The 26,411-nt window shown below is 51.9% G+C and overlaps 7 protein-coding genes across 9 annotated transcripts; 1 reads left to right on the top strand and 6 right to left on the bottom strand.

Moving 5' to 3' along the window:
- Nucleotides 1-244: 244 nt before the first annotated feature.
- lypla2 (lysophospholipase 2) lies at nucleotides 245-4,382 on the bottom strand. 3 transcript variants are annotated; one of them, XM_077743152.1, is made up of 10 exons: nucleotides 4,300-4,382; nucleotides 2,668-2,760; nucleotides 2,564-2,595; nucleotides 2,379-2,444; nucleotides 2,208-2,255; nucleotides 2,079-2,149; nucleotides 1,759-1,832; nucleotides 1,574-1,675; nucleotides 1,313-1,483; nucleotides 245-1,230 (listed from the first exon to the last, which is right to left on the bottom strand). In XM_077743152.1, exons 2-10 carry the CDS (start codon nucleotides 2,743-2,745, stop codon nucleotides 1,180-1,182), a joined length of 693 nt encoding a protein of 230 aa, XP_077599278.1. In that variant the 5' UTR covers nucleotides 2,746-2,760; nucleotides 4,300-4,382; the 3' UTR covers nucleotides 245-1,179. The 3 variants fall into 3 exon arrangements, with proteins under 3 accessions (XP_077599278.1, XP_077599279.1, XP_077599280.1); XM_077743153.1 differs by lacking the exon at nucleotides 4,300-4,382 and adding an exon at nucleotides 4,095-4,293; XM_077743154.1 differs by lacking the exon at nucleotides 4,300-4,382 and adding an exon at nucleotides 2,906-3,452.
- A 135-nt stretch (nucleotides 4,383-4,517) lies between these two features.
- On the bottom strand, nucleotides 4,518-6,416 carry pithd1 (PITH (C-terminal proteasome-interacting domain of thioredoxin-like) domain containing 1). The gene is made up of 6 exons (XM_077743155.1): nucleotides 6,073-6,416; nucleotides 5,615-5,658; nucleotides 5,435-5,512; nucleotides 5,049-5,153; nucleotides 4,869-4,977; nucleotides 4,518-4,789 (listed from the first exon to the last, which is right to left on the bottom strand). The coding sequence occupies exons 1-6, from the start codon at nucleotides 6,271-6,273 to the stop codon at nucleotides 4,688-4,690; spliced, it is 639 nt and encodes a 212-aa protein (XP_077599281.1). The 5' UTR covers nucleotides 6,274-6,416; the 3' UTR covers nucleotides 4,518-4,687.
- A 155-nt stretch (nucleotides 6,417-6,571) lies between these two features.
- On the bottom strand, nucleotides 6,572-12,028 carry eloa (elongin A). The gene is made up of 12 exons (XM_077743151.1): nucleotides 11,762-12,028; nucleotides 10,470-10,526; nucleotides 10,278-10,390; nucleotides 9,655-10,199; nucleotides 9,166-9,509; nucleotides 8,987-9,098; nucleotides 8,747-8,899; nucleotides 8,397-8,494; nucleotides 8,108-8,288; nucleotides 7,903-8,032; nucleotides 7,671-7,834; nucleotides 6,572-7,594 (listed from the first exon to the last, which is right to left on the bottom strand). Exons 1-12 carry the CDS (start codon nucleotides 11,831-11,833, stop codon nucleotides 7,533-7,535), a joined length of 2,031 nt encoding a protein of 676 aa, XP_077599277.1. The 5' UTR covers nucleotides 11,834-12,028; the 3' UTR covers nucleotides 6,572-7,532.
- Nucleotides 12,029-12,738: 710 nt separating this feature from the next.
- On the top strand, nucleotides 12,739-17,041 carry klhl43 (kelch-like family member 43). Its single transcript, XM_077742824.1, has 7 exons — nucleotides 12,739-12,879; nucleotides 13,525-13,908; nucleotides 14,001-14,149; nucleotides 14,339-14,685; nucleotides 15,023-15,322; nucleotides 15,400-15,575; nucleotides 15,666-17,041. The coding sequence occupies exons 2-7, from the start codon at nucleotides 13,574-13,576 to the stop codon at nucleotides 16,432-16,434; spliced, it is 2,076 nt and encodes a 691-aa protein (XP_077598950.1). The 5' UTR covers nucleotides 12,739-12,879; nucleotides 13,525-13,573; the 3' UTR covers nucleotides 16,435-17,041.
- A 56-nt stretch (nucleotides 17,042-17,097) lies between these two features.
- Nucleotides 17,098-18,956, bottom strand: rpl11 (ribosomal protein L11). Its single transcript, XM_077742830.1, has 5 exons — nucleotides 18,845-18,956; nucleotides 18,019-18,169; nucleotides 17,762-17,868; nucleotides 17,283-17,525; nucleotides 17,098-17,185 (listed from the first exon to the last, which is right to left on the bottom strand). The coding sequence occupies exons 1-5, from the start codon at nucleotides 18,848-18,850 to the stop codon at nucleotides 17,156-17,158; spliced, it is 537 nt and encodes a 178-aa protein (XP_077598956.1). The 5' UTR covers nucleotides 18,851-18,956; the 3' UTR covers nucleotides 17,098-17,155.
- Nucleotides 18,957-19,684: 728 nt separating this feature from the next.
- LOC144214464 (elongation factor 1-alpha-like) lies at nucleotides 19,685-22,822 on the bottom strand. The gene is made up of 8 exons (XM_077742827.1): nucleotides 22,703-22,822; nucleotides 22,124-22,276; nucleotides 21,618-21,797; nucleotides 21,245-21,541; nucleotides 20,966-21,116; nucleotides 20,595-20,851; nucleotides 20,197-20,431; nucleotides 19,685-20,022 (listed from the first exon to the last, which is right to left on the bottom strand). Exons 2-8 carry the CDS (start codon nucleotides 22,265-22,267, stop codon nucleotides 19,901-19,903), a joined length of 1,386 nt encoding a protein of 461 aa, XP_077598953.1. The 5' UTR covers nucleotides 22,268-22,276; nucleotides 22,703-22,822; the 3' UTR covers nucleotides 19,685-19,900.
- Nucleotides 22,823-22,882: 60 nt separating this feature from the next.
- On the bottom strand, nucleotides 22,883-26,061 carry LOC144214463 (elongation factor 1-alpha). Its single transcript, XM_077742826.1, has 8 exons — nucleotides 25,914-26,061; nucleotides 25,143-25,297; nucleotides 24,707-24,886; nucleotides 24,324-24,620; nucleotides 24,094-24,244; nucleotides 23,757-24,013; nucleotides 23,445-23,679; nucleotides 22,883-23,364 (listed from the first exon to the last, which is right to left on the bottom strand). Exons 2-8 carry the CDS (start codon nucleotides 25,284-25,286, stop codon nucleotides 23,243-23,245), a joined length of 1,386 nt encoding a protein of 461 aa, XP_077598952.1. The 5' UTR covers nucleotides 25,287-25,297; nucleotides 25,914-26,061; the 3' UTR covers nucleotides 22,883-23,242.
- Between the last annotated feature and the right edge of the window lie 350 nt (nucleotides 26,062-26,411).

Here is a 26,411-nt window from a genome sequence, read left to right as displayed (position 1 = left end):
CACGTATATACCACTGTAATTAGAAAAAAATTAAGCTTCTCCAACGAGAAATAAAGCTTACGCCACAAGACTCGTCCCGTAAAGTAAATTGTGATGGCGTCAATGTTCATACCGACTTACTTGGTTTCTGAATTCCCAAGTTTGTGCTTGGCAAAACGTTTTACACCAAATGCTATCAAAAGGCTCAAGTTTAATTGTGTCCTAGATCCTGCCATCTTAAAACAGGGCCAAAAAAACAATCAGGTCTTTTTTGTCATTTATTCTGCATACAGGTGCTTGGAAATAAAGACCACCAGTCTCACATTACTTAATGGCCATCATTATAAACAACACAATAAAAGGATGAGATGACAACAGTGGCATAAGACACAAAAACCTCGTTACACAAAAACATGTAAAATCAGGAAAGAAAACGAGAATGTACAAGTGAGGCAGCAGTCAGAGGACAAAAATTAAGTTATTTTGTGACAAGTGAGACATTCATTGATTTGTCAAAAACAATCAAGGTAGTTGTCTTTCCTACGTTTCCAAACAAGATTGCCAACAAAACAAAAAAACAAAAACAAAAGGAGAGTAAAAACATTCATGGAAACTGGAAAAAAGAAATCAGAAAGAATGACAAATGTATTTTACACACCTGACTCCTTAGAACTGACATTTGCTTGTATGTGGAGGTTCTGGGTAACTTTTATTTTGGAAGAAGAAAAAAGAATGACTTGAATGATATTTTGACCAGAGCCCCCCTCCCCTGGTGTACTATTGCAACAATTTAAATTTCAAGTTTTATTTTGTTTGGGGAAAAAAAAACAATCAAAACTCCTAATCATGAACAAAAAAAGGAAGATTTGGAAAAGAAGGTTGCCCATTGGTGGCATACGAAAGAGAAAAACCATCACAACGGGATACCCCAAGTCGATACAAATGACTAACATAATCAAAAGGAATGTTTTGCATTCTCCCGTCGGAAGCGACAAATTGTGAGGATGGGGGGTGGGGGGGGGTCGTTTTTGTCGTATTTATATAGCCAATTGGCGTGCATGCTTGCGTACGGAGGGGAGGAAAGTAGTAGAGGCGCTCATGGCTGTTTCCTTTTCGGGGAATGACAAATCGGGGTCGGGCTCCAGAGGTCAGTGTCACGAGCGAGGAACGAGGGGGAGTCACAGTAGGGTCCAGACAAGCTCAGATTCGAGGCAAGTGCTTCTCGATGAACTCCTTCACCGCCAGCATCTCCTGCGGGCACGGAGGAGATACGCTGAGCGGCCATTGTCTCAGCCGGCCGGACCGCCGTGTGGTTGCTGGTGAGCTTTGCTACCTGAGTGCAGGATGAGTGAGAGACCCCCGGGTAGGTCTTGAAGGTGATCATCTGCGGGTTGACGATGTATTTCAGCTTCTCGGCCGTCATGGCGCCAAACTGCACCGGGATCATTTCGTCCTTCTCGCCGTGGCACTGCAGGATGGGCAGGCTCTTGTTGCCGCTGAAGGCCTGCGCCACACACACACACGCACGCACGCACGCTACACTTGACGGCGGCGCTTGGCTTCACGCGGAAAAAAAAAATGTCAAGCTACGTACCAATGGGAAGCTCTTGTGAAGAGGCAGCCAGCAGCTCAGGGCTACCACGCCGGCCAACTGATGCTGGCAGGTCAAGGCCGTGTACAAGGACAAGGCCCCGCCCTAGAGGGAGAACAAGAGATCGTTTGGCCTCAAAATGGACTTCTTCTGACCAAAAGAAAGGGCCACCTTGGCCACATTGTCACCTGAGAGAAGCCGCCCAGCATGATGCGGTTGGGAGGGATGCCATTTTTGGCCTCGTGTTCAATGATGGCCCTGACTGCAATCAAGACAAAAGAGGGACAAAAGTGTCCAAAAAAAATGAAATAGGAGCGTGCCGTAATGCAATTGGAAAATATGCCATTGTTTCCCTACTGTATTCTTTATCTTGTGATTGCAACACAGTGTTATGAATACGATGTAACCACGGACGGGCAAAGTGTACCAGTTGACAGGTATCTCTCTATTTATTTAGTTGAGCTTAGCTGCAGCACAACGCAGTATGGGGAAGAAAAAAAAGCCTTACTTTTGTCGGCCGCCTTCTTGATCCCAGACTCATCCTCGGGGGTTTCCGGGCTGACGCCCATGAGGTCAAACCTGCGCGCGAGACACACAATGGTGGTTTGTGTTGCCGCCTTGGCCTAACAATTCTTACCAGGCGGGCATTATGACGTTCATGTTGAGGGTGACCGGGATCCTCGGCCTGTAACCAGACAAAAAAGGGGGCGCTCTGAAAACTAAATGTGGGGATTGCAGTGACTCATTGGAACAGAGTTGGTCTTGATAGCCAGACGGGAGGGCCGAAGCCCCCTCCAAGGGTACTCACGCGTTGGGGCAGATGAACTTGACGTGAGGCAACTGGATCCCCGTCAAGGTCTCGGCCCACCCGTGCCTGAAAAGACAAAATCAATGAGGACGGACGGGGGAGCGCTTTCCACCTATTTTGCTGCCGTGACGGGAGAGGCCACTGGTGGCCGGGTGGCCGGCCGGCCGGCCGGCCGACCGGCTTACCCCGTGTCTCCCAATCCATGGAGAAAGATCACCTGGAACAAATACAAGGAAGAATGTGGTTCAAGCGCTTTGGGTGACGGAGAGAAAAGAAATGTTGGCCTCACCGCCGCGGTCTCCTTCTCATTCCCGGACACCGTGACGGCCTCGGCGAGCAGCGGAACAGACATGTTGTTGCCACACATACACTGGGAGAGAGTCTGGAAAGGGCAGAAAGGGACAAATCACCTGACAATTTCCACGAGTCAACGTGGCATGGCTGCTCATTTGCAACATCCACTAGGCCACCCGCCGGCTCTATAAATTAAACAAGATTTGGACTGGTAGATGTTCAATTTGCCCTACTTTTTTCTCTCTCCCGGAAAAGTTCAAACGTCTGTCAGATGACGCAGCTATCGTCCGGAAAAAACAGCGATAAGCTCACAAATAAGAAGGTGTGAACTAAGATGAGTCAGCGAAGTCATAAAAGCCCTTCCTTGATGCCCTATGACAATGCCATGATGCGGACCCAGTTTGGCGCCGAGGTTAATGTGTAATCCCGGCGCCGGCTAATGCTCGACCTTCACTGTTAACATTCCAACGGCGTCCGGTCCGGCGGGCTTTTTTTCTCCTCCAAAATGGCGCTTTGTGAGCTAATGTAGCGTATTTCAAAATGCAGTGGCCTATTCCCACTTAAAAGGCATCACGAGTGTGCCACGCGAATGACATGGAAGACGCACGGCGCCCATTTGAATGAAAGGGGCCTGGTCAGAAGAATGACAAGAACAATGGTCTCTCTCACACACACACAATGTAATGGGGGCGCATGGTCATCTTTTGCGGTATTAGCGCGCAGCCCATCTCGAGGTCCTCCCACGCCGCCGCATACGTTATGGACAAGGTGTTGTGTCATGGCTTCCGTTCCATCTCTTGGCAACCTGCACTTGACGTGTATTTTGTCAAAAGTCAACATTAAGTGCGTAAATGCATTTGATTTGACCTCATTGATGGTATTACATATTTGTATACAGGAAAAAAAAACTATACATTGACGACTTTATTCCAATTTGATAGGGCCTTAGACGTCGTTTCCTTCCGTCTTGTACATTTGTGTAGGCGACAATCCAATTTTGGCGACAGTTATTTCTTACTCGAGAGCCTAGCAACACCACGGCACATAGCAAAAGCGCATCTTTTCCCAGCCACAACTACAAAAGGCAGCAGCGGCATTCGAAAGAAGCAGCCCGCGGCTGGCTAGTTCAGACACAAATGGGAGGAAAGAGCAATCTGGCGGCTAACGCCAACGTCTGTCGAGCCGCCGCAGGAGGACAATGGTGTCGGTCTTCTTCGTTTCTTCCTCCCTTAAGCTCCCTCCCTCCCTCCCTCCCTCACTCCCCTCTTCGCGATGGCATTCAACGGTACAATAAAAATCTCGGTCCGACTAGTCCTCTACTCCCCGAGACAGATCAAATCTCGGTTAATCCCAGCCCCGACACACACACACTCACATTCAATGTTAGCATAGGCTAACAAATAAAGTATCATTGTTTGCTACCGGCGTCTCTGTCGGTTTCCGTCCGCGACAGCGAGAAGCTCAAACGTCATAAAATTGCCACCGCGCAGCAAAGAGGAACTACGCAGGTAGGCCCAAAAGGTCTCCGCAAAGGAACTAAAGGTGATCAATTTGAGTTAGGAGAAGGGTGGAGGAATTGAAAGCCGCGGCCCGCTAGTAGCCGACGCCAATAGTAGCATTCACTCACCGATGCTGCTGTCCAAGTTCACGACCAAGCGGAACTTCCGTTAGCCGTTTGCACACCAGCAAGGGGCGGGGGGTGTCGACGTCACTGATAAAACACGCCCACGACGGAAAATGACAGTGAAACCCCGTTCAATCGCGGTTTGTTTTTCGCGTCCAAGTATTGGCTTTTTGCACGTTCTTGACCTATTTTTTTGTACTTTGCAAAGAGTGCACACATGGTTGTCAGCAAAACAGCATTTTATTTCACGCAAACGATCAAACGTTTGCAAATTCCCTCTCGGCTAGCCAAGACGACCCCGTGACCCCGGAACGTCCCACTCGATGGCCGGCTACAAACGCATGGTCGTGGTCACGGCGGCCTCCTCTCCGTCGTTGCCGGGCGTCGAGGCTCATGAAATAAAGTTGGTCTGAGGGATGACGCTCTCCACTCTGTGATCCGCCGGGTTGGCCGACGCCTCGTAGTTGCAGATGGTCACCTCGTGTCGGTGAGCCTTCGAAAAAGGGCAACAAAAATAGGTCCGGCGGCTTTCAAAATGGCCATCGTTCACTCCCCACGGCCGCCGGATTCACCTCGGAATATTCCCCCCGCAGGCCGATGTAGTAAATCCGAGTGCTCTCGGCGCCAAAGTTCTTGGAGACGTGGATGGACAAGTGCTGGACGTTGGCGAAACGGGCGATCCTGCGAGGGGAAACCAAATCGGGACAGCAAACGCGGCCTTGCCGGACGGAGCAAAAGGGAACGCCACTCACTTGGTGGGGTACTCCAGTTGAGCGTCGGGGTCCCTGTTGAGCCGGAAGGCTTGCTCCGGTTCTCTGCCCGTGTCGTCAAAGGACATGTGAGGGATGTTCTTGTACCTCAAGGGGAAAGGATTGATGGATTGTAAACAAAAAAATGCATCCAGACACAAAATGAAATGGATCGAGTCAAGGTAGCGCTGTCTATTCAGGATTATTTTTCTTAAAACTGATTTTAAAAAGTCCACTTCATGTTCAATGTCATAGAGTGGCATGAATGGCATTTGTTTACAACAACAAAAAAATCCTTTTATTTTTGGAGTTCAGCCCCAGCGGAAAAAGTGGAGCGCTGCGACGCCCGACCCTGGCCCATTTTGGGAAAACCACCGGGCGACACTCACAATCGGATCTCCGCCGGATGCGAGTCGTCGTCCTCTCCGGAGATGATGAGGCCTTTCAGCTTGACGCTGCCGCTAAACCTGGAATTTCAAGGAAAAATGGGGCTCGGATGCGGGCCTCCCCAGCGACAAAATAAGAGCGGGTTTGTCTCCAAGGGGGCGGGCGGATTGCGGGGCGCTTACGGAATATTGAACAACAGCTCTTCGTCGGCGTCGCTCTCCACAAACTGGGGGCAAAACAGAAAATAGATGCAGAAATTGAAGGACATTTGAACCTGGGCTGAAATGGGGGAGTTCAATAGCAATACCTAATCATTGTCATTTAGTAAGTTAATAATGAGGCTAATATCATTTCTTAGGTCTCTTTTTTTAGAATAAATGTGTTAATAATTGTATGTTATTGTATTACAGGTACTAGTTAGTACACGATGGTTCTATACATGATCTTGGTGGTCCTAAAACATTGACATTTGGGCAGACTTGAAAAAATAAACAAACATGGTAGAGGGTGTTTTTGACCACAACATCCCGACAGAGGAGGAAAATAAAGCACTTGATTCACCCTATGACATCACTTTGAAAGTGTATGGAAGTGAATTGACATTTTTCATGAGCTTCCTAAAGATTTGTGAAAGGCTGACCTTATCGCGAGAGTTGCGCTGGTCCCAGGGTTTAAAGACCACTTTACCGTCGCCGTCCCGGCTCTCGTTCAGGCACTGCAGCTTCTCGGTGTCTATGCGCCGATACAGTCCGTACTCGACGCCCCTCTCGGCGGGCTCGTGGACGCCTCCGCAGCCGCAGCCGTGGCCGTGACTGTGCTCGGGGTGGCGGTGGCCGGACATGGCTTCGCTCAAACTGCCGACCTACTCTATATATATATATACTTTCGAGCGTTAGTAGGTGCGTGCCAAACACGCCGACACACAAAAACAAGGCGAGATGGACGTTTCACTTCCGGGTTGCAAGTTTCAAAATAAAGGTGACGTGTGAACTGGAACTCCATTTGTGGGAGGATCAAATTGACGGCAATTACATCACCAATTGCTGCTTGTATTAACAGCATTGGCACCAATCTCAATGTCTATAAAGGTTAGACTAGTATATTTATCCGATATTTGACTTCAAGGATCATCACGAGACTTGCAGAGATTGGGCAAAAAGTCGAATTTAATAAAAAGGGAGCATATAACATTTATTAAAATCTAATAAAATTGCAGTGTTTTTTTTTCTTCCTCTCTATCTAATTCCTTTTTGCTTCACCATAGACGAGCCAGGGAGCTTGGGTGGGGTCTACGTCATTAATAATATCATAAATAGGTGTTAAATGGAGCGCGTGGCGTGCCGTGGCTTCTTTTTCCTCATCTTGTGGTTGCTCACAATCAAGCAGGATATTTACAAGCACAGCAGGAACCAGTCGTGACTAGTCAAGAAAAGAGGAAAAAGAGCAGCCACTGATCCTTTGGAGTCCCCCCGCAAAGTCCTTTGCGGGACCCCGAAGCCCACTTTGAGCGCTTTGTGACCGACGCCGTTTTCAAAGAAAACATCCTCACGTGACCTCGTAAAGTCAATTGGGAAAACCCGCCATCTCTTCTTCTTTTCTTAAGGGGAAACATGTAAAATTGCGCTGACCAAATGGATCAACGGCGTGCGTGTGTGCGTGCGTGTCCAATTTGGCTCTAGTCAACACGTCGGAAGGCTTGGTTAGCAGATGGAAAGATGAAATATCAACAAGAAAAAATGTCCTCCATTTGCCGAAGCCCTCACCGAATTTTAAAAATGGAATGGCGCGCTTGTTCTAGCAAATTGGTCGTCCAAAAATGTTGATTTTGTGGCTTTTAAAAAGAGTATTTTTTGTGGTATCTGGCGCGCTGGCTTCCTATAAAAGCGTTTCTTTCCCACACGGACGTTGCCGTCATTTAAATAGCGACTCCCGCCCTCCCCCCAAAATAAAAACAAATTAAATAAAAGCTGTGCCCTTTTTCCCACCGACCCACAGTCGAGTTCAGGTTTAGCCGGCTGGAAATGTATTTCAAGGACGCCGCCGCCGCCGCCGCCGCTGCCGCCGCCGCCGCCGCCTTCCTTCCGTTAAGCTTTCCACTTTTCATCGGCGGGAGAATCTGTTCTTGAAAGCTTTGATGGTTTTGGCCATCATGGGAGCAATTTCTACCCCAAAAACAAAGACGCAAAGCAAAGGATCAGGTCTAGAGACGTCAAGAAAAGGACCGGGCCTCCGGCTTACTTTTGGGCTGCGGCTTGTCCCGGGACGCCGCTCCTCCCGCCCCCGAGGGCGCCGCCGCCAACGCCGCCGAGGATCGCGACGATCCCGGAGACGGGTTGAGGAAAGACGAGGACGGTGACGTGTGACTGGACTCGCCGGAGTAGTCCACGTTGGCTGGTCTTATTCTAAAAGAGGGCGAAAGCTGAGCTCTAATGCCAGTAGCGCCTAGACTAAATGTTACAATTGGACACACCTGATGGGCGTGGAGGCGGCCACGGACGCCGCCGAAGAGCCGTTGGTGGTCCCGAACTTTTCCTGCCGCCGCCGGACGTCTCGAGGCGGTTTGGCCACCGAGTTGACGAAGGCCATCTTGACTTGGCGCTCTGCCGGCGCGGGGGGGGGGGGGGCGTGTGACTTTGGAGGTTGGACGCCAGGGGCGAACGGCGAGCTCTCTCTACCTTTGGGTTTGTTGGCGTGCGCCATGCTAATGTTCTGCGTCAGCTTGCGCAGACGCGCTTCCCGCTCGTCGTGCAGCCGCAGGTACATCTCCCGCCACGATTCGTATTCTTGGGGCGTCTCTCGCTTGAAGTCGCGCTGGCAGTGGCGCATCCACAGTTCGTCCGATTCCGCCGTGAACCACTGACGGCACACAAAAAAAAAAAAAAAAAAAAAGGACTCACTGAGGATCGTCGGGAAGTGAAAAATGCCAGCCATGACCTTAAAGCAAAAGAAAAAAAAAGACAATACCTGGTTACTCTGCTCGATGCGATAGAGCTGCTCTGGAGTGCAGCGTTCCAGGACCGGCTCCAGAATCCCAAACGGGACCCCTCCCACCTCATCGATGGCTGAAAAGGCACACGCACACAAAAAAAAATGTCTTTTTTTTTCACTGCCAAGAATGCTTTTCTGCTGTCAATGGCTGTAGCGGTGGAGTGTTGTATTTTACAGGCTGGCAGTAAACGCACCACCAAAGGGGAGGGAAAACTTTTGGTTTGTTTTTGCATGTTTACCTCGTTGTTTTCTCCTCGTCTTTTTTCTTTTTTTTTTTTTACTGTATGCTGCTTCTCAGAAAATAGAAAGAAAGTCGTGAGACTCACAGTCAATGTTGTTCTGTAGCACGCGAATGCACTGCTCGTACAGCGTCATCATCCGCGGCAGGTAGGCCGTCTTGGATCCCGAGTAGACCACCATCTTGGAGTTGAAGCGCTTCCCCGTGAATCCCGCGTCCTCTTCGTCGTTGAACACGGGACCTGCGGTGGGCGGGGGAGACGTGGGTGGCGTGGGTGGCGTGGGTAGGGCCGCTTGCTCCTTCTTCCACCCGCCGGCTTCCCACTTACCTTTCCGCCTCTGGGGGGACAGCGGCGTAATGTCGATGGAGGGCAGGGGCCGGTAGTCGGGCTGGATGGCCGGCAGCGGGATTTCGGGAAGGGACGGGACGGCCTCCGTCGACTGCGGACAAAAGGCGTTCAGCGCTGGGGGGAAAAAAAACATCCGGTCGGCCGAGCCTTCTTCTCACCCTCCCGTGTCTTTCCGGAGTGGCGGCGGAAGCCGACGCTGACTTGGACCTCTTGGCGCTCTGAGCGCCGTTGGCTTTGCTCCCTTTGGAGGACGAGGAAGCGGCGGGCCGAGCCGCCCGACGGGACGACGGCGCCGGCGGCACCGCCGTCGCGGCGGGCGCCGAGGAGGAGGATCGAGACGGGCGGCCGTGCGAGGACGACGAGGCGGGCACGCTCTTCTTCTTCTTCTTAACGGATGTGGGCGCGTCGTAGGTGAGGAAGGACTCGAAAGACATGGTGGGCGCTTCAAAGTCCTCTTTTTCTTCATCGCTGCCCGGCAAAGGCTTTTGCGCTCGCGGTCGCCCTGGCGACGGGGAAAACGGAAAGACAAAAAATGGGCCGGAATGAGTATTACCGTGGCTTATTACTAAGGAAGTCGACCAGAAGAGCTGGAGGTCAGTCAGCGAGCCCCGAAAGGGCCCGTCTCCAGTCGACGCAGACGTTCGTACCTTCGTCTGCGCCCTTCTTGCCCTCCTCCCGCTTCCCCCCGTCCGACTTCCTGCCGCGTTTGGCGGGCCTGGCCGCGGGGCTGCGCTCTCCGTCGGCGGTCCGCTTCTTCCCGTCGCCGCGGCTGGCGGGCACGTGGCGCGACTCCTCGTGTCCGCCGCTCTCGGCGTGGTCGCCGCGATGGTGGTGGTGGTTTTTGTCGGATTTTACGCTTTTGCCGTGTTTGCGGGGAAGCGCCGGGAGGCGGTGAGGGGGGTCGGGCTCGACTTCGGGCTCGGCTTCCGGCTCGGCTTCCGGCTCGGGGCTGTCGTACTTGTCTGACCGGTCGCTCTCGGGGGGCGGGGGGGAGCTGTACTGCCGGTGCCGGGGAGGCGAAGGGGAATAGTTGCTGCCGTAACCCGGCTCATCCTCCTCCTCCTCCTCCTCTTCTTCTTCTTGTTGGGTGTAAGGAGGCCGGGCTTCCTCAGGCGAGGATTGGCGCCGACGTCTGTGGAGCGCGATGTCAAAGCCTTGAGAATGGGACGCTTCCTTGGCGTGGCTGCTTCGACTGTTAACCAAAAAAAGGGGATTCAAAGGGGGAATTCCTCCATGAGCGGCATTTCCGATCCGGCGCCAGCGACTGTACCCGTCGGACGACTGCGGGACCAGCCTCTTCCACTTGGCTACGAGATTTTTTGCCGCCTCTGCCGCTACTTCGTGTTTGCGAAAAGAGTTGACGGTCTTTCCCACGCCGGTTTCCTAGCAGAAGGCATCATTTTGACAGAGCAACATATAAGATTAATAAAGAGAAGAAGAAAAAACTCCAGGTTAAACTCACCACAAGGATGTCGACAGTCATCGGCAGATCACCAAGTCTTTTGAGAGTCTTGAGGAGCTAAACAAAAGAAAGAACATCAAGTTTTACTGGATTGGAATTTACAGCTTCAAGTTTTATCCTTATAACACAGGTATAATTGACAGCTAGCTGAAAAAGCCTAGAAACACAGCTATTACCTGTTGGTTTCAATGTACACCCGTTTAAACATTTTAAAAGTGGACAGAGAGAGGAAAAAATGTGTTATTTTGTAGCTAGGAAACATGTCTATAGGCAATGGGGCATGTCCAATTGTTCTATTTTTAATTTCTTTGTTGTTTTTCAGAGGAGCGGATATTATCCGAATTTGACACACACCAGAAGTCAAGTCGATACTGTTTTGCCGGTCTTGACCCGTAATGGCGTTTTTTAAATGTCACCGTATGCTAGCTGCTCGACTAGCGGGTACAATCGCCTACGTTGCAGCTCTCTGGACACAACAATACATGAAATCGCTCGTGGTGGTTGTTTGGGGATTTTGTATGCATGTAACGGTCGTTAACATCCAGTGGCTTGCGCGTTATTACACAATTTGATTAAACAAAGTTTAAAACCTTTTTATGTATCGTGACGTTTCGCAAGGTACATTCGAGGGCCATTGGAAATTCGGGAACTTCGTCAACCTCAATGAGTGTTTACATTGAGTATGGAGAGAAATAGATCATATTATTTTTAGATATGCACGTAAAACAAAACAAGTGTTGATATATGGTCATATAGCCACCGTTAAATCAATTTAAGACAGATGTGGCAGGAAGAAATAAAATGAAAGAGTGATACCGTGCTAAAGAGCGACCCATTGTCGCAGTACCAACTGGCCAATATATTAGCCCGTTGACAGTATTTATTTTGAACCCCGAATTTTCGCGTGAAGCATGTTTCATCATCTAGGGATGCAAGGATTACTTAACATTAGACAAATGTTAGCGGAGAGGGTGCATGTAATTGAGACGAATTTAACCATTGACGGGTCAAGTTAAATAATATTTTGTGACCGCTCTTGTCGTTATTAGTAAGTCACGTATTTTGGTGATAGAGTAATAGTGAGCAAGACCACAAAACCATTTGTGAAAGAATACTCGATACGAAAGGCAGGTGATACAAAGGTCTGTGAACGCATCGCTTCGGACTCTACGAAACCTTAACGGGGCCTCCGCTACTTTCGGGATTTCGGTGACAAACTGCCTCGCTGTGAGCGAAGGACACCATTCAAGATTTGGCACACCCTCTCACTGACACCCGTGTCTTTTTTTTACCTTTCGCGGCTCCGGGCTCTCCATGAGCCGAGACTGAAGTCTGTCCACTGTTTCCAGCAGCTCCTCCGCCATGTTTACTGCTGGCAAATACTGGACCCGGAAGCGACTTCATGTCAAAGGCGAAAGAGAAATAAGTTTCCGCTCCATGAAGCGGCAATTCAGACATACATATGAATTTGTTTGCATTGAAACGAGAAATGGAATTAAAAAGTATACTTTAAAACATTATCTGACACAAAGACAGCGGTATATTACGCATTTACAGGGTGCATGAAATGAATGAAAACAGGAAGTACGTCACTTCAGATCTAAGAACCTCCACCTGTTACGTCAATATAGTACTCTGATTTATTGGGAGGGGGTTAATGTTTATATTGAAATAATTTGTATTTGTTAATTCTATTGTATTTTAATTTACACGTAGGTTTGTATGAAATCAAATAATTATTACAATGAAATATTTATATATTGAAGAAAAGTAAAATAACATAATATATGTCATTGTTCAATATGATATTACATGTGGGGAAATACGTTTCCAGAGACACTTTATCTTCTTTTTTTTTTAAAATGTATTTTACATCAAATGCCTCTTAGTATTTTGTTTGAGCCACACAAATACGAAATAACATGCTCGGCCACGCGAGGGCAGCAGAGAAAGGTTAAAGCGAGAGAGAAAATATGTATTTACAGTGAAAAGGCCAAAAGCAATAGCGATTAACGGATGACTAAAGTCATATTAGACGTGACGTTTAATGAACGAGTATTGGAGCCTTGGTTTTGAGCACTTGAAGCACACGGGCCCGCCCGAGGGCCCTGGGTCTTAGGTCCACTAAGTAGGCCTCTTATGGGCTATTTCTGGCAGGGAGGTTGCCGTGGCTGCCTCTATTTGGACATGGAGGTGGTTTGATGTAGGCTCAAGGAGGGAGAGTCACGGGGTTGTGAAGGGGGGGGGGGGGGGGGGGGTCATGTTTTGAGGGGGTCAAAGCCTACGTCACAACTGTAGTTAGGACCCTCCGCATGGACCGACACACACAGACACGCACGCAGAACTGAGGAAGGACAAAGAAGTGAGGAAACGTGGGGAAAAAGAAAGGGAAAAAGGTCAAGTGAAAAAGGTAGGCTTGTTTTGATCCATTTGCTTTTGCTGGGCTCGTGCAGCTGTTGACAAAGTACATTGGCAGCCCCGTAGGTCAACTGGCCTAAGTCATATCCAAAAGATATTGAAGCTGGCATTGAATAGCCACATTTTAAAGACTGGATCCCACTTTAGCAATCGAGTGTTTTACAGCTTGAAAAATGGCTCTAAAAGTCTTGGTTCCGTTGGCTTTGGTTCCGTTCCAGCACGACAGCTGACGTCAACAAACAGCCTGCCGACATTTTGTCATGAGATCAGCGCTAACTTGAACGCCATCCCGAATCCGATCCGCGACGTGGGTTGTCACGTGATATTCCAAATAGCCCGGCTCGAATGATCCCAGACGGGATCGGACAAAATGGCGGCCATCCAACGCTGCCGAGAGGCACCTGTCGGCCGGCCGGCCGAGGCGTATTTTTACACGGCTCGCCAACTGCTGGTTTAACGGCATCAAAATACAGGACACGGCGCAGAAAACAAAAACAGATCAGTATAAAAGTTGAAAGTATTCGAGGGGAGAAAAAAGGCAGAATTTCAATTCCATTTCAAAGAAAAGAGTCTAGAATGGTGGGGAAAAAAAACAAGCAAGATGACCACCCATGACAAAGGCTTTCCATGATTTCAGGTGCGTGGCGTCGTGTCCGAAAGGAGGACAAAAGAGAAGAAGGAAGCTGATGGCCCCCAAGAAGAAGGCCTCGCAGGCCCGGCTGAAGAAAGCCTGCCCGGTAAAGCCCGCCCCCCCGGGAAAGCCCGACCCCCCGTCGCGGGACCCGGCCCAAGCGGAGGTGAAGGTGGAGCGTCGCGCCGACGGCGTGGTGGTGGTGGTGGAGAGCCCCGTCATGAAGATCGAGCAGATGGCGGCCCTGGACGTGGCCCGCCTGGACGGCCTGAACTGGCCCCTGGCCGTCCTGAAACCCGGAGAACGCGGTCTGGGCCTGGGCAGCGAGCTGACGCGCCCGCAGCACGGCAACGCCACGCTGGAGGAGCTCAGCAAGATGCGGCAGGAGAAGCGAGTGACCCACTTGCCGTCGGCCCCGAGGCGCACACGCCGACCCGCCGCCGGGCTGCCCTTTGTTTGACCTTGACTTGCTCCCGTTGCAGGTTCTTGACCGACCTGGAGTTGGGCTGCAAGAGCAAATCCTTTGACGTGCACAAGCTGGTGATCTCGTCCGTCAGTCAGTACTTCAGGGAGCTCCTGGCCAAAGATCCTGACATGAAGCGTCTGGAGCTGCCTTCCCTTTCGCCTTTGGGTCAGAGCAAATTGGCCTATTCACTTGGAAGGATTAGTTTTCCATGATACGTAGTGTAATCCAATCTTTAGGATTTTTTTCTGCATCAACCATAGACTAGACTGTAATGCGTTTAATTAGCCGCGTGGCGTTGACGCCATCTTCGGGGCCTCATACCCCGCTCCACGCACACCCCCACCCCCCCCACAGGCCTGGCCAACGTGATCACCTTCGCCTACCTGGGCCGCGTGCACATGTCGCTGTACACGGTGGGCTGCACGGCGTCGGCGGCGTCCACGCTGAGGATCCCGCGTCTGCTGGAGATGTGCACCGACTTCCTGCTGGCCGAGCTCAACGTGCACACCTGCGCCTACGTGTGGAACACGGCGGCCGCCTACGGCCTGGGCCGCGCCCGCGAGGCCGCCCGCCGCTTCGTGCTGGAGCACTTTGCGCAGTTGGCCGACACGGCGCTCTTTGCGCGGCTGACGCTGGAGCAGATGTGCGCCTTCCTGCGCGACGACTCGCTGGCGCTTCCCTCCGAGCTGGACGCCTTTCAGGTACGCCACTTGACCTGGTGTGAACAGGAGAGACAAAAAAGTCTTCATTAGTCATCACAGAGCAAAAGCATTCAACTAAAAGCACAGGAAAATTCATGAGCATTGGGCTCATGACCTTGGACGGAATGGGCCAAAGCAAACAACCACGACGGTGGCTGGCCAAAGAGGGCAAAGCTCCGCCCGTCCCAAACAAGCCCAAAGGCGATCCTCCAATTCCCGGCTATTTTCATCCCGCCGTCAAATGGGAACCCAGAGCAGCTGCTTCGTTCCAGCTAAAGTTGACATGGCCAGCACCAATTTTGCCTTATCGCTTGTTGTTGTCGTTGTTTTTTTGCAGCTGGCCACCAAATGGCTGGACATGGAGCCGTCCCGCTCGGCGCACGCCGCCGAGCTGCTGTCCCACGTGCGCTTGGAGACGGTGCCGGCGGCCGAGCTGGTCAGCCGGGTCCAGACGGTGCCCCGCATGATGCGCGACCCCGAGTGCCACCGCCTGCTGGTGGACGCCATGAACTACCACCTGCTGCCCCACCAGCAGAACTCACTGCAGTCGCCCCGCACTCGCGCGCGGGGCAGCCGGCAGGCCCTGATCGCCGTCGGCGGGCGGCCGTCCCTGACCGAGCGCGCCCTCAGCCGTGAGGTAAGTGAACGGGGGCGGGAAGGCCCTTGGCCGGGGGCGGGAAGGCCGACCCTGACCTTTGACTCCGCCGCCACCAGGTGCTATGGCGCGAACCCCGAGAAGGAGGCGGGGCCTGGCGTCACCTGACGCAACTCCCGGCCAAGAGCTTCAACCAGTGCGTGGCGGTGATGGACGGCTTCCTGTACGTGGCCGGCGGCGAGGACCAGAACGACGCCCGCAACCAGGCCAAGCACGCCGTGGGCACGCTCAGCAGGTGGCCATCTGGTGGAAAAGTCCCAAAGAGGGGCATGGCTATATGCGCTCTTCCAAAACAAAGCGTGACCGTACGTGTCTGTCCTGGCAGGTACGACCCTCGCTTCAACACGTGGCTCCACCTGGCCAGCATGCGGCAGCGCCGCACGCACTTTTCGCTGTCGGCCAGCGGAGGCCGCCTGTTTGCGGCGGGGGGGCGCAACCCGGAGGGCCTGCTGGCCACCGTGGAGTGCTACCTGCCCTCGGCCAACGCCTGGCACATGCGCGCCCCCATGGAGGCGCCGCGCTGCTGCCACGCCAGCGCCACCTTGCCGTCGGGCGACCTCCTGGTGACGGGCGGCTACATCAACTGCGCCTACTCGCGCTCGGCCAGCCTCTACTCGTTGGAGGGCGACGCCTGGAGCGAGAGGGCGCCCCTGGAGACGCCCCGTGGCTGGCACGGCTCCGCCACCTTGGGCGGGAGAGTCTACGTGGTGGGCGGGAGTCAGCTGGGGCCCGGCGGCGAGCGGGTGGACGTCCTGAGCGTGGAGGTCTACTCCCCGGCGGAGGGCCAGGGCACCTGGAGCCGCGCCGCGTCGCTGCCGCTGGGGGTCAGCACGGCGGGGCTGTCGGCCGCCGCCGAGCCCGACGGCCTCTACCTGGTGGGCGGCTGGAACGAGGCGGAGAAGCGCTATCAGGCCGCCGTCCAGACCTACGACCCGGCCGCCGACGCCTGGGCCCGGGCCGAGGACCTGCCAGAGTCCACGGTGGGGGTTTCCTGCTGCGCCCTGGCGCTGCCGCCTAGACAGGGCCCGCGTCGTCAGCAGCGCCGCAACGAGGAGCCGGTCGGGAGAGCGCAGGAGAAGAACGTGGCGGCGTGAGGCCCACGGGGACATCTGGGCTAGCTGCTGCGGTGTTCATCAAGTCGGGAAGGGTAAGGGGGGGCATCTAGACCACAGAGGGATCGGGAAGTCAGAAAATAGCTCATTGTTGGACCAATAGCTTGATAACAACTGCTATGGTCAACAATGCTACATTCAAGAAAAAGCTCGGGCGGCAGTCAAGGATGGAAAAGGATTGTTGGTGGTGAATATACGTAGCTAGCACACGCGGCGGCATCCAGCGTGTTCTCGGAGAGATGAATACTTAATATTATGCAAATTAGCAGAAAGGCAAAGAAAGGACCACCAAACGGGAAGAAAAAGCCAGCAGAGATGTTGAAAACGTCTCCAAGACCGCTTTTGTTTTGTTAAGTCCAATAGAAGAAAGTGGAAACATACGACACGACATTGATATCCATGTCATTATGGACGATCAAATTTGAAAGGGATAAAAAGTCATTTAAGTCAAGGCGTACACCAAAATGTTGAGGAAAAAAAAGCAACTACGCAACGAGCCAGTGAGATGCCGATATGTCAAGATGAAAACATGAAACTAGTTGTTTGAGCCTTTGAGGATTTCACTGAATAAAAGCCTAATCCAACTAAATAGTGCCGACCATTTTGTTCTTGACGAGAAATGAAAACAAAGAAATGACCAGGGCACACTTTTTCGACTTTTTTTTTTTTATTACTTTCATACAAAGATGTCAACGGTGGTCCTTTACTTTCCGGGGAGGATAATTCCGTCGTACTGCGAGAAGAAAAAGAAGACGGAAACGAGCGTTACGGCTGGAATTCCTTCGAGGAGGGACCGACGGAGGGAAAAAAAGCGGACGCGTCCGACTGACCTTCTGCTGGAACCAGCGCATGGACTCCTCCCTGCGGATGCGGTGGCAGGACCCGATGCGGCCGCGTTTGCGCTTCTTGTCGGCGATGCAGTAGCCGGGCCGTCCCATCACCACGTAGAAGTCCAGCCCGTAGATGCCGATGCTGGGGTCGTACTTGATGCCCAAGTCGATGTGCTCCTGGATGCCGAAGCCAAAGTTTCCCGTGTCCGAGAAGTTGTTTTTCCTCAGCTCGTACTCGCGCACCTGCGGCACGGACGGGGGGAGGGAGGGACAATTGGTTAAAACTATACATTTTATTTGATGCTTTTGAAACCTCTTTTTTAAAATTAAAGTGGAAAGATGACACGCTGATTTACCACTACGCTTTTGGATACCCTTGGCGATACAGAATAAGCGCTAGCTAGTAAAAATCTTTTTTTTCAAATTCAATTAGGATTGGACAACAACTAAAGATTGGGGGCGCCAACGCACGTTCTCACCTTCAGTCCCTTCTCCAGGATCTCCTCGGCTTTGGCGCCGCGGACGGTGCAGTGGACGGCGATCTTCTCGTTTCTTCGGATGCCGAAGGATCGCACGGTGTAGCGAGCTACGACAGACGCCAGCCAAAAAAAAAAAAAAGCAGGCGGGCGGCGTGAGATCGGGCCCATATCGGGTCTGGCCGCGGTGCCGATCGCTGGCATTTTGGACCTTTGGTCTACTTTTCAGCTAAAGTCCAAACCTGGGTGGGCAAACTCACCCTTGGAGAAGACGGGGGTCTGTCCCGTGAGCTGCTCCAGCACTTTGGCAGCTCGGGTCAGCCTGTCGCCCGACTCGCCCACGCAAATGTTCAGGCAGAGCTTGCGGATGCGCAACTCCTTCATGGGGTTCTCCTTCTTCTCACTTTGTTCCTGATTTAAGAAAGAAAGAAAAAAAGACATTTCAGCAATATTTACGGTAACAACTTGCACGTAGCTTTGCAATGTTGATACTTCACGTGTATCAGGAAATTGGAGTGCCAGTAGAAAAAAGTTTAACCACCTGACGCTTAAGTTCAACCACACAGGCGTACAATTTAATGTCTTTGACATCGTTACTCTATGTACGCAGTCCTTTTGTTCAGTGCTGGGCCTCAAATGAATTGCATTGTAGAGCATGCGCCTGGACCACTGAACATTAAGGAGCCAACTAGGGAAAATGTCCGAACGTATTAAAGCTCATTGCGCTAGTGCGCAGACAAAATAACTTGACAAACAAGCTCTTAATAGTTCAATTCACGAATTAAGACAAAAGGGTAGTTGACCCGTTGCGAGCAATGTCACACACGGGACAAACGTCTTATATTATTTACACGTAAAGACATTTGAGCCCCCTTTCAAATAGCATGTTAGCCTTAGCCACTTTACACATTTCCGGGCAATTTGTAGCTTCAAACGATGGAATACGATTGGGGTTATTTTGACAACAATGGCGTTCAATTGTCCGCGGGTGTGTTGAGAGTTTATACGACATCACGGCCCCGATGATGATGGATTTCGACAGCGCCTTCGTTGCGGCTAGTTCGTATGGATAGATGTGCCACTCACCGCCATGTTGGATTTCTAGAAGAGAACGTCACACTTCCGGCGAGGAGTATTTATGGGTCCGTGCAACCTAGAAAACACTCCGATTTTGGCTAGCGCTTGGAACAAGAAGTTCCGATTCAGATGGAATCATTCAGCATTCAAACTCTTTAAAACAAAACTCGATTATTTATAATGTTCCTGCATTATTGCTTGTCATAATCATCTCACGGTTATTCTCTGCAATTGATGATAGTGTGCAATAATATGGATATGAGTGAGGAATGACATCATCAATGTGATATGATACGATCTCAATATTTCAGACAATGCCAATAGGTTCAAACATGTTGCGTATGCTATTTGTGGCCAATCGATAAGTTAACACTGTTAACTCCATCACAGCGAGAGAACAGGAGGGAGGAAAGACAGGAAATGTTTAGGGGTGACTGGGTAGGTAGGGTGTGCCAATGACGGCTATAATTGCCCCATCAGTCTCAAGTGGGAGGGGCCTGCAGCCAATCATCGCTGCCTGTTTAGAATGGAATGTCACTTTTGTCACTTTTCGTTAATGGCAGTAAATAAAATTGATATTTGCACTTGTGCTGTGTTTCTTTTTTTAGCCTCATCAAACAGATTCAAGTTTTTCTCTCTTTCTATAATACAATTTCATTGAATTCATTATAATATGCCAAGACTATACTCTAGGGCCCCCCAAATCTTTTCTTGACAATGAGATGCCGATTGGAGTCCTTATTATCACTAAAACTTCATATATGACTCTGTGAGATTAGCATCTTCTGTGATTAATATAGAATGTGGGATGAGAACACACACACACACACACACAAACAAAAGAAAAACTTGCATGTGATTTTTTTTATTGTGCCGGCCCTCAAGTAAAATAACAGCCCGATGGGGCTAATTGTTTTTTTTTTTTTCTTTCTCTTTTTTCCTGCGGACACTTTTCCAATAGATTTTGGGGGTCAGTAGTAGAAGGCAGTCCTTGACCACGGTCGAAGACCATCGGGCCACGTGTGCCCGGTTGAGGTTCCGCAGAGCATGGCGCGTCCCGCCCATTCATTTCTTCTGCGCTTTCTGTGCGGCTTTGGTGACCTTGCCACTTCCCGGGGCCTTCTTGTCCACCTCTTTGATGACCCCCACGGCCACCGTCTGCCTCATGTCCCGGACGGCGAAGCGGCCTGCCGTGACAGAGGAGGACGCCGTTAGCCCGGCGAGAGCGACGTAGCCATTGCGCTAAACGATCACCCGCCGCGGCTTTGCGCCGAGAAAAGCGAGGGGCGCCACTCGTGGACCGGTACGGCGGACGGGGAAGAGACTGGCGTCCGCCGCCGCCGCCGCGTGGGCTGACTCACCGAGAGGTGCGTAGTTGGAGAAGGGCTCCACCACCATGGGCTTCTGGGGGACCATCTTGACGATGGCGGCGTCCCCGGACTTGACGAACTTGGGGTTGTCCTCCAGCTTCTTGCCGGAGCGACGGTCGATCTTCTCCAGCAGCTCGGTGAACTTGCAGGCGATGTGAGCCGTGTGGCAGTCCAGGACGGGGGCGTAGCCCTCGTTGATCTGACCAGGGTGGTTCAGGATGATCACCTGGCCGAGGGATGGCAACGGGACATTTCAATAGACTTCTTTTGGGGAGCGAGGAGACCAGTCTGCTTCCTTGGCGACAGCGGTGGCTCCAAAACGCACTCACTCGTTCGTTAAATGACTGACTGACTGAATCACTGTATCAGTGAGTGACTCTCTGACTCACCTGAGCTTTAAAGCTGTCAGCACCCATGGGCGGATCGTTCTTGCTGTCGCCGGCCACAAAACCGCGGCGGATCTCCTTGATGGAAACGTTCTTGACGTTGAAGCCCACGTTGTCGCCGGGGAGGGCCTCGGACAGGGACTCGTGGTGCATCTCCACCGACTTGACCTCGGTGGTCAGGTTGGCCGGCGCGAAGGTGACGATGTTGCCGGCCTTCAGGATGCCCGTCTCCACGCGGCCCACGGGCACCGTGCCGATACCTAGGGAGCGAGCGGTCGGAGGTTAAGTGGCCGGAGGAGGCTGAGTGGCCGTAGGCTAAGTGGCCGGCCAGCCGGCCACCCGGGAACGGCGTGCCAAAGGCGTCTCTTGCTCACCGCCGATTTTGTAGACATCTTGCAGGGGCAGACGCAGGGGTTTATCGGTGGGACGTTTCGGGGGGACGATGGCATCCAGAGCCTCGAACAGGGTGCGACCGGTGGCGTTTGCCGACTTGCTCTCCACACTCCACCCCTTAAACCAACTCATCTACGGAGGAGAAAGCCAAGGGTCAAAGCCACGGCCAGGAATATCCTACCAGACGCTTGCCCGCCACTTTTTCTCTCTTCTCTAAGGTCAGAGAGTTAGCGGGAGGGAGGGAGGGGGCGGGGCCTCACCTTGTCGCTGGCCTCCAGCATGTTGTCTCCGTGCCAGCCGGAGATGGGCACGAAAGCCACGGCCTTGGGGTTGTAGCCGATCTTCTTGATGTAGGTGCTGACCTCCTTGGTGATCTCGTTATAACGCGCCTCGCTGTAAGGGGGCTCGGTGGAGTCCATCTTGTTGATTCCCACGATGAGCTGAGTCACGCCCAGGGTGAAGGCCAGCAGGGCGTGCTCGCGGGTCTGACCGTTCTTGGAGATGCCGGCCTCGAACTCTCCCACGCCGGCGGCTACGATCAGGATGGCGCAGTCGGCCTGGAATGACGACCACAGAAGGCTCATCATGCCCAAATCGCTCACCTTCCACATGTTTGGAGGCTCCTCCACCAACCTGGGACGTGCCAGTGATCATGTTCTTGATGAAGTCTCTGTGTCCGGGGGCGTCGATGACCGTCACGTAGTACTTGGTGGTCTCAAACTTCCAGAGGGCAATGTCAATGGTGATACCACGCTCGCGCTCGGCCTTCAGCTTGTCCAGCACCCAAGCGTACTTGAACGAGCCCTTGCCCATCTGGAAGTGTGCAAATCTTTTGTTAGAAAGCCACGTTTTGGACGGCGACAAGACATTTTTCAGGGTGCCCTTTGAGGGCAAGTGTTTGATTCAAACTTTAGAAAACTGCTAAAAAAATTGGAAATTGATGTCAAATCTATGAACAAATAGAGGACGTTGGGACGAATTGGGCTTGTAAATTGAGAACTACTGGTGTAGTTGGCTGTTTTCAACCGTAGGGGGCAGTAATTGACATAAATGAGCAAAAGCAGGCAGCGACAGAGAGAGAGAGGGAGAAGGAGAGAGAAGGGGACAGAAAGAGGCGGGGGTTGTTATATGCGCTTTACCTCTTGGGCTTCCTTCTCGAACTTCTCGATGGCTCTCTTGTCGATCCCGCCGCACTTGTAGATCAAGTGACCGGTGGTGGTGGACTTGCCGGAGTCGACATGGCCGATAACCACGATGTTAATGTGGATCTTTTCCTTGACCATTTTCAGCGACTGTCACACAAACAGCTTTCATGGGCGACATTTTGCTTTAACGGGATTTTCGCTAGCCTCAGCGACGGTCGGTCACAAGCGAGTTCTAGTCAAAGGCATTCGAGTAGTTTCCTGCGAGACGGACACGCCTTCGGGAGTCACGTGGCGAACCTCCATGTTGCGACGCCGGCGCCATGTTGTCACGTCTCGGTAACCGACGCAAGAGATAACTTTGGGCCGCTTTTTAAAAAACATCCAAGTCTTAATCCATTCCATATGAAAACTTCACACCATATTACCGTCAAAAAACAACTATTACAATGTAAACATTAAGCGAGAAGCATTTTTTAACATGAACAATAATCAACCAAACTACTGTTGACCAATTGTTTTTACCCCACACAGAAAGAAAAAAAAAAGGTTTAGTTCGAATCATTTTCTACCAACCTGCAAGTGTACCCCGGATCTGGAAGGTAAAAGACCGAAGCGGAAACGTCTAAAGCTTTTATAGGCAAAGTGAGGGCAGGGTGGAGCCCAAATGACTGACTACCTGTGACTTCAACAGGCCAACCGGCATACCTGAAAGAGAGCCCGAGGCAAGTTGAGCAGAAAAACAGGCTGAAGAGCTTTGTCCATTTTTTTCAAAGACCTTTTTATTTGTTACCAGCAGCTTTTTGTTTCCAATTTAATTTGGTGGCATGAGAACATCCAATAAATGTACAGTTCTACAACTTTTCAAAACTTAAAGAGGCACCGTCGTCATGTGATTCGGGTGACTAACAAAGGCAGAAAGTTCCTTTTTTTCCTGCGAAAACTTTTGCGATGAGTTTTAATCAGCATTAGCCAGTCCTTGAGCAGAGAGCTGTGCCTCAGAGATGAACCGGGGTGGGGCGAGGAAAGTGGCAAAGTTGAAGTATAAGTAGAAGGAGCGGCCCGCTGCTGCTGCCGACACACGTCTCCCGCCGGCCGGATGCCCCGCACGACCATTCATTTCTTCTTCTGGGCCTTCTCGGCGGCCTTGGTCGTCTTCCCGCTCACATCCTTGGTCTCCACAGACTTGATGACGCCGACGGCCACCGTCTGCCTCATGTCACGGACGGCGAAGCGACCTGGGGCGACGGCGGGGCGGGAGTTACGACAAAGCTCCAAAGGGGGCGTCGCGCGGCCACGTTCCGGAGGGCTGACTCACCGAGGGGTGGGTAGTTGGCGAAGGGCTCCACCACCATGGGCTTCTGGGGGATCATCTTGACGATGGCGGCGTCCCCGGACTTGACGAACTTGGGGTTGTCCTCCAGCTTCTTGCCGGAACGACGGTCGATCTTCTCGATCAGCTCCTTGAACTTGCAGGCGATGTGAGCCGTGTGGCAGTCCAGGACGGGGGCGTAGCCCTCGTTGATCTGACCAGGGTGGTTCAGGATGATCACCTAGAGTGCGGGGACGGAAAAACTCATTAGAAACAAAAAGGTCACCGTGTCAGCGGGCCACCAGCCAGGCCACGCACCTGAGCGTTGAAGTTATCGGCACCCTTGGGGGGATCGTTCTTGCTGTCGCCAGCCACGTAACCGCGACGGATTTCCTTGACGGAAACGTTCTTGACGTTGAAGCCCACGTTGTCGCCGGGGACGGCCTCGGGCAGGGACTCGTGGTGCATCTCCACAGACTTGACCTCGGTGGTCAGGTTGGTGGGGGCAAAGGTGACCACCATGCCGGGCTTCAGGACGCCAGTCTCCACACGGCCCACGGGCACTGTTCCAATACCTGAACCGACGGTGGGTAGTTTAGCCAAGCCAAACGGAAGACAAATCCGACATGAGGCTGGCTAAATGAATGAACCCTACCTCCAATTTTGTAGACATCCTGCAGGGGCAGACGGAGGGCCTTGTCCGTGGGACGGGAAGGGGGGAGGATGGCATCCAGGGCTTCCAGCAAAGTGGTACCGCTGTTATTGCCCTCCTTGCGCTCAACCTTCCAGCCCTTGAACCAGCTCATCTAGAGAAAGAGATAAAGGTTATATCAACCAAACGAGCACACCCGCATCCTTTGGTCATAGGCGGCGGCGGCTCTTCACCTTGTCACTGGTCTCCAGCATGTTGTCGCCGTGCCACCCGGAGATGGGGACGAAGGCCACGGTGGCGGGGTTGTAACCAATCTTCTTGATGTAGGTGCTGACTTCCTTGGTGATTTCCTCAAAACGCTTCTGGCTGTAAGGGGGCTCGGTCGAGTCCATCTTGTTGACTCCGACAATGAGCTGCTTGACTCCCAAGGTGAAGGCCAGCAGGGCGTGCTCGCGGGTCTGACCGTTCTTGGAGATACCGGCCTCGAACTCTCCCACGCCGGCGGCTACGATCAGGACGGCGCAGTCGGCCTGGAATGGCGAGGAAAAACAAAAAAATGGTCAATACCCAAATAAAAACAACCACCTTCGATATGTTTGGAGGCTCCTCCACAAACCTGGGACGTGCCAGTGATCATGTTCTTGATGAAATCCCTGTGTCCGGGGGCATCGATGATGGTCACGTAGTACTTGGTGGTCTCGAACTTCCAGAGGGCAATATCGATGGTGATACCACGCTCGCGCTCGGCCTTCAGCTTGTCCAGCACCCAAGCGTACTTGAACGAGCCCTTGCCCATCTGAAAAAATGTCAAAATATTTCATGAAAAATCCACATTCAAGCCGTTGTCATCCACGTTGCATCAGGTTGAGGCCACTCAAAGCGCTCTCCCTCACGCCATCTTGCACAGTCATCGCCTATGCATCAAGTAGACATCGCGCATGCGCACACTGGGACACGCCCTTTTGCCGACAGCTCGGCAAAGAGCATGCTGGCGGCGCCATTTTGAAAGAGACTGCTGGTACTGCAGCTTTAGAAAAAAAGTGACCGCTTACCTCAGCGGCCTCCTTCTCGAACTTCTCGATGGTTCTCTTGTCGATGCCACCGCACTTGTAGATCAAGTGACCGGTGGAGGTGGACTTGCCGGAGTCGACATGGCCGATAACCACGATGTTAATGTGGATTTTTTCCTTGGCCATTGTTGTAGTTTCTTGTGGAAAAAAACGCAATGTCAGTGGGTAAAAGTCGGCTAATTATATTTCAAGTCTCAAAGCGGGACTCTATTAGTTACAAAGCACATTTGTTGCAAGATGTCAAGCATTCTCCAAAACAAAGGGATCCGTTTTTAAAGTGGCCTCTCGTCGGGATTAGCACAGTGCTAACAGGCCTGACCGGGGCCCGGGCCGGGCGAGACACGTGTCCAATAGTCTGCCACGCCGCAATTACAACAGTTAAATTGCCTACGTGAGCCATCCCGAAAATGAGCCCAGCCGGGGCCGTCTATAACGCAAGGATTGTTCCACGAAGGCAAGAGCGGCCATTTTAGGGCACTCCCTTTGTCCTTTCCTTATCAAAGTCCAAGCGACGAAACGTCTATCCATCCTCAATCACAAAGTTGACCTTAGCTCGACAACAATCGGACAAACATTTACTCATTCAAATTTTATGTCTTTTTGACTCGACAGACGTGTTACATAACGCACCGCTTGGATCGTTAAATGAGTACTCCGCGTCAAACTAACGGTTCTCTCGGGCAGCCAATTTAGAAGAGTAGGAAGGCCGCAATGAAATATGGAGGCCGAGGGCATAAATGAAGCGCCGCTTACCGGTGTTTCTTGGTTGACGCGGCCGAAGCTGTTGCCCCTTGCCAGGTAACAGAAAGAGACCGCTAGCCTTCCGACGTCACGTTTTATACAGACGAAGGATTCCGTGTTTCCGGTCAACCCCCATTCCCGTTACGCCCTGGGGCTAGCAAATCAAGATGCGCTATTGCCATGTGACGTCAGAACGCAACGCGATAGACCAACGGACCCGGATGTTCTGCCATTGCGATTACTCACGGGTTGACGGAAAAAAAGATGGAGTGAAATATCATTCAAAACCCATTTTATTGGGAGAAATTCTATCACTGAAGGATTGCTTTGACTCGCGCATTTCACCGTTAGAGCGAGGGAAACATATACCTCTTGACACCATCGAGAGACCCAAAGCAGGACTAGTTTACACTGAAGCATTGAAATGATGCTAGGCTATCAAAGGTTTCCATGCTAGGGCCCGCGGGTTTCGCTATCCAGTTTTTATTTGCCTGCAGCAAATGATGGAAA

Source organism: Stigmatopora nigra, chromosome 21 (assembly GCF_051989575.1).
Source record: "Stigmatopora nigra isolate UIUO_SnigA chromosome 21, RoL_Snig_1.1, whole genome shotgun sequence".
NCBI lineage: Eukaryota > Metazoa > Chordata > Actinopteri > Syngnathiformes > Syngnathidae > Stigmatopora > Stigmatopora nigra.
Note: the sequence above shows the minus strand (reverse complement) of the source record. Positions and strands in the feature narration are given on the sequence as shown.